General features: G+C 42.2%; 1 protein-coding gene across 1 annotated transcript in view; it reads right to left on the reverse strand.

Annotated features, from left to right (window-relative positions):
• The window catches only part of LTK (leukocyte receptor tyrosine kinase), a 96,387-nt gene extending 91,011 nt beyond the window's left edge, over positions 1-5,376 (reverse strand). Inside the window, exons 1-2 of the mRNA XM_056851881.1 lie at positions 5,349-5,376; positions 4,545-4,658 (exon numbers count right to left, since the gene is read on the reverse strand). Of these exons, the coding sequence (XP_056707859.1) occupies positions 4,545-4,658; positions 5,349-5,376 (142 nt within the window). The remainder of the gene's footprint in view (positions 1-4,544; positions 4,659-5,348) is intronic.
• Positions 5,377-6,000: the final 624 nt, after the last annotated feature.

Genomic DNA, 6,000 nt, shown 5'->3' on the forward strand with positions numbered 1-6,000 from the left:
AGAAGAATCAACAGGGCATTGTTATGCTAATATTATTACTGGGAAGGGTCAAGACTGATAGCTAAGCTAGCATTCAGTTCACCAATATGTGTACATCTGTCATTTTAGTTGCTGAGCTGGGATGAAGCTGAGCTTACCTGATGACTTTAGGGGACATTCTAAAGGTTCTCTTTTTTATATATTAATCTGTCTTCACCTTTAAATTGTGATGTCAGCTTTTAGGTGATCTTTTGTGCCACAAAAGAGCTAACAAAGAAAAATGATGAAAAAATTTTCAAGAGCAAATACTGATGGGCACCAACAAAACCCAGCATTTTCTGCACTCCAGCGCAATTGCACAGGACATGCAGTGGCTTTTGCACAGGTGCTGCGTCAAAGATGTTTGCTATGCAAAATTAATAATGTTCAGGGCTGATTTTTACATTATAGTCACCACATTCCAGAGACCAGTTAGACCCAAGTCCAGTAGCATCTTAGAGACCAACAAGATTTTCAGGGTATATTTTCAGGGTATAACTTTGAGAGTATATTTTCAGGGTATAACTTTGAGAGTCTGATGAAGGGAGCTTTACTTATGGAAAGCTTATACCCTGAAAATCTTGTTGGTCTCTAAGGTGCTATTGGACTCATACCTAGCTGTTCTACTACTAGGGTTGTTAGCTCCGGGTTGGGAAGAACCTGGAGACTTTGGGGGTGGAGCCTGAGGAGGGCAGGGTTTGGGGAGGGGAGAGATTTCAATGCCACAGAGTCCAATTGCCAAAGCAGCCATTTTCTCCAGGTGAACTGATCTCTATCAGCTGGAGATCAGTTGTAATAGCAGGAGATCTCCAGCTAGTACCTGGAGGTTGGCAACCCTATCTACTACAGACCAACATGGCTACCCTCTGAAACATTCCAGTGACACAGCATACATGCCAGTCTAGCATCATCTATGTATAATTTAGCAGCACTTTCTTTCACCCAACATATCCATTATTTTGAGGGACACAATACAGGTGCACAGTACAGATGCATTGGTGTGCAGAAGGCACTAAGTTTTAATTCAGAAATATTTCAAGCAACATCGCATGCTTGAAGTTTTTCCTAATGAAAATGTGGTGGTTGGCAAAGGAGAAACACAGCAATGCCCCTCAATGCAATTATGTTTAAGAATATTTCATCTAGACTTGCTAGCGCGTGCATGTGTGTATAAAATAGAATATAATATAGGAAAACATAGGCTGTCATGTTGCATTTTTGGTGCTAGAATGTTTTCTAAAAATGCTGTTCAAGAAGGAGTATCAAGACCCCGTTTTGCTATGATGCACACGATCCATGCCTATTTCCTTTGTGGAGACAGCTCCACAAAGAACACAAAGCAAGAAAGCAATTTATCTGAAGTATGATTAGCCTTGAGCAAAATCTATTCATCCACATCAGAACAAATATGGTTTTCATTAATTGTATATCTGGATATTTATCAGTTATTCAAGAATATATTACCTTCTTTCTCTGACTGTGACATGAAAGGAAAATATCTTCTCTAATGTATATGTCTTGGGAGTGGGGATTTGCTTTTTCTTTCAAACCAACCATGTCATGCCATCATACGAATCTGTGATTTTGTTAAGGCATTTCATGCTCCAGTAAAATGCAGGCATTAGATAAACTGCCTGCCTTCTCACAAATTTACAACATATGCTACATGAAGCCTCCACGACTGTGGCTTGAAAAATAGACAAATGCAAATTTCTAGTAAGACCTGATTAAGACCATACAGTCTATTTTTACATAGCACAGTTATTTCGTTGAAATGACGGATCTCTGGGGAACAAACAAAAGATTTCTAGGGGGAAACGGGTGGCCGATGAATCCTTTTCTAAAGCAATATGGCTGAATCAATCGGATTATTTATAGAAGTGGGAAATGACAGAGACAGAATACAGAGGAAGTATAAAGTAGAGGGTTTTTTTGTTGTTGTTGCAAGATTGTATTATATGCTTTTCATGTCTGGTTTATTACAGGATTGCAAAATGTTGCCCACACCATTTGAGAGCACTTGGAACAAGCTGTACCTCGACTAATCAGATCCTCAGACGTGCTTAGGAGGAGGCACTGGTCCCCTATATCTAATAGAAAAGCTGCTGGCTTCTGTGCCACTTCTGTAACTACACACTGAAGGGATGCCATAGGAACACAGAAACATAGGATTTCTGTAAATTGACTAAAGACCATCACCCCACCTCCAAAGAGAAAGAGTGAATAGAATAGGCTACGGGAGCATGTAATGCTAAGAAAAGCTGAGAGATACTCAAAAGGAGGGGACAGAGAGATGGGGACACTGGCATGTTCAAGCCCTTGGGAGGATTTCCCAATAATTTGTTCCACGTGCACACTGCAATTTCTTCTGTCTACTCCTCCCCCACTTGTATTTTGGTAACTCTAGCCTGGTACACAAGTTTTTTTTTTGCATGCCTTGCAGGTATATTACACTTCTTCACAGAACATATAATTTGCTGCCACAAGATATAGAGATGGCCTCTGACTTAGGGGCTTTGAAAGGGATTAGGAAAATTCACAGAAAATCGGTTTTTCAAGGACATGATGCCTAAATGAGAACGTCGCCTCCAGGTTCAGAAGGACTATCAGGCTGAATACGAGTTGCTATGGAAGAGTAGGGTAGACAATCAATAGCAGACAGAGACAGTAAAACAGCTCTGGAGCAAAATCAACCAAGCAACCCCTTGAGACAGGCGGTGCGACAGGGTCTGCTTGGCTTGGACAGGGTTCATAGTGATAATGACAATGGGATAAGGCTCTTGCTGTGGGTGCCACTTGGTTCAGCTTGGGTCTGGCTCCCACTGGCCCTCCAGGGCTTTGGACCACTGGGAACTTTTCCAGTGAGTTAAAGGGTCAGTCCATCTTTGGAAGCAAACAACAGCAGAAAGAGGTTGCATTCATTCTCTGATGGTGGGTTTCTAAGAAGCATTTGGCTGGCCTCTGTGAGAAACAGTATGCCAAACCAGATGCACACTGACTCCTTCTATGTAGTCTGGCAACTAGGCGATATAAACTTTCAAAAGGACTTTGGTTCATGGCAATAAACTCCAGACTTTCCTTCTGCTATGGCACTAGTAAGTGATTCATTGGTAGGGTTGCCAACCTCCAGGTGCTAGCTGGAGATCTCCCACTATTACAACTGATCTCCAGCTGATAGAGATCAATTCACCAGGAGAAAATGGCTGCTTTGGCAATTGGACTCTATAGTATTGAAGTCCCTCCCCTCCCTAAACCCCGCCCTCCTCAGGCTCCACCCCAAAAACCTTCCGCCAGTGGCAAAGAGGGACCTGGCAACCCTATTCATTGGTCAACATAATATTGGACTGAACGTTCCACTGGTCATTCTCACAAAACACATCTATGTCCCAGTAAGAAATTTTTGCATATATTTTACAGATCTAGCAGAGTACTGTCTAGGACAGAGGTGGGCAATCTTTGTTTTAGTCCAAGTGCCAAAAAAAAATCCTCGTTGTCTAACTCTGAAGATGTTGCTGTGCTGACAAACAAGGACTGGGGGAAGAGACAAAGGCTGTGCTTGGACAGACACACTAGGACTAAGCTGAGTCCCAGCTTGTGCTTCTAACCGTCTTAGGGGCTTGCCTCAACCCACTTGGGCAAAGAAACCAGCCCTGCATGCTGAGTAAAATGGTCCAGTGTGCTGCTGTTCGGTACACGTGACAGGGATACACACCCCAGCTCTATAATTATGCACAGACTTGCTGTTTATAATCTAGGGAACTGAATCACTCAGCAAAATAATTAATGATGTAATTAATGATGAAGGTAACACCCTGCTGTGTTTTGTGTAACCAGTGTTTGCTTTTGCTTTTGTAGACAGAGTCTTTGGTGTAGAGACCAAGGAAGTCCAGGGTGAAACTGAGTGACCAGTAGCTATGAAAGAGACAATCACTACAAAAATATGCATATTAGCCAAAGCCAAATTTAAGCTGTTTCCAACAGATTGTTATGAAGTTCCATATAGGTGTGCTACTTACTATGGAGTGATTTTTGGATCAAGTTCATTGTGACACTCATATGGACATATGAAGATGCCTTATACACAGTCAGACTATTGGCCCATCTAGCTCAGCATTGTTTACACAGATTGGCTGCAGCAGCTCTCTGGGGAGTCAGGCAGATGAATTTCACAACACCTGCTGTCTTTAACTGACGATACTGGGGGTTGAATCAGGACCTTCTGCGTGCACAGCAGTTCCTCTGCCACTAAGCCACAGCTCCTCCCAAATGGAGCTTAGTAAAACAAAACCAGCCTATGGTGGAAAACGACGTCTGTGTGAACATATTCTTAGCTAGTTTACTTTCTTGGTTTACTGCTTTTAACCATGAAATAAACACTGGGTGCAAATGAATTCTGTATGCTGAGACAGACCTTCAAAAGCCCAAATGTTAATATGGAAGCAACATTATGCCCATATTCTCACTATGGAGAAAGGCTGCTCAGCTCCTCTCCCTGGAAAAGTTCTTGAGAACAAGCACTCTAGTACCTGGATGAGAAGACTGATCAGATGAAACCATCCCATTTCTGCTTGGAAAAAGCCTTGGAGGTGCATACGAGAAGGAGGGACTTTCCCCATATTGTCTGGATGCAGCAGGAGCAACTGCAATAAAGGCAAAAGTACAACAGTAAAAACAGAAAGAGCTCAAGATTTCATTTTCATACAGGTAACAATTTTCCATGTTTGAAATTCTTAACGTTTGATTAAAATATGAATAATGATCCAACAATGTTTACATGGAGGAATGTAGTTATTTATTACTTTCTCCATTAAAAATGATGCTTATCTAAAGCATCAGTGCCTGGTGGAAATACCCAAAAGTTTGGGGTGGAGAGTAGGGTTGCCAACCTCCAGATGGGGCCTGGAAATCTTCCAGAATTTCAACTGATCTCCAGATGACAGAGAGAAAATGGCTGCTCTGTAGGGTTGCCAACCTCCAAGTACTAGCTGGAGATCTCCTGCTATTACAACTGATCTCCAGCCGATAGAGATCAGTTCCCCAGGAGAAAATGGCCACTTTGGCAATTGGGCTCTATGGAATTAAAGTCCTCCCCCCTTGCCAAACCCCTCCTTCCTCAGGCGCCACCCCAAAAATCTCCAGGTATTTCCCAACCATGAGCTGGCAACCCTACTGCTCTGGAAGGTGCACACTATGGGATTATATCCTGCTGAGGTCCTTCCCCAACCCAAGCCCTGCCTTCCCCAGGCTCCTCCCCCAAAATCTCCAGGAATTTCCAAACCCAAAATGGGCAACCCGAGAGGCGTTCTTGCAAAGGACCCTGCAACCCTTACCAGCAAAGGGATGCTGCAGTAGTCGCATTGATGCTATGTTCTGCTCGTTACAGCAAAGCTAATGTGATTGTTATAAATTGGGAGTCAGAAAGTTATCCATTTATATTCTTCACCTGCATCATCCATTTTTCTTGCATCTAAGCCAATAAACAAACTCCTAAGATCCAAACCTCAAGAAATTAGTCTGCTTACTATCAAATTCACTACATGTGGATCCAATTTTATTAAAACAGCAATGCCATTAATTTGAAAAAACTGAATATTATACATTTTTGGTATAATGTGTATTGAATATGTAGAATCAGCAGAAGCCATTACAAATGCTTTCAGTGTCAACAAGGTCCTTTGGGTAGTTTGCTCATACTTACGAAAGTTTAAGATACTTCAGTAAAATAAACCTAGTAGTTTGCTTGCGGGAAACCCAGCGGTCAGGCACTGCCTTGATATGCACTCTTATAGGAGTGGAAGAAAACAGGATTAGGCCAAGTCTTTCAGCTCCCTAAAAGTTAACCAAAAAGTTAACAAATTGCCACGACATTGCCCACTAGTTAGCTTTATCCTGTTCTGACTAAAAAAACGGTGTTCCACCAATTAGCTGGTATTGAGGTAAAAAAATTCCAGATTCTTCCAAGCACGGCCCATGAGCTTCCAC

Source organism: Euleptes europaea, chromosome 6, assembly GCF_029931775.1.
Source record: "Euleptes europaea isolate rEulEur1 chromosome 6, rEulEur1.hap1, whole genome shotgun sequence".
NCBI lineage: Eukaryota > Metazoa > Chordata > Lepidosauria > Squamata > Sphaerodactylidae > Euleptes > Euleptes europaea.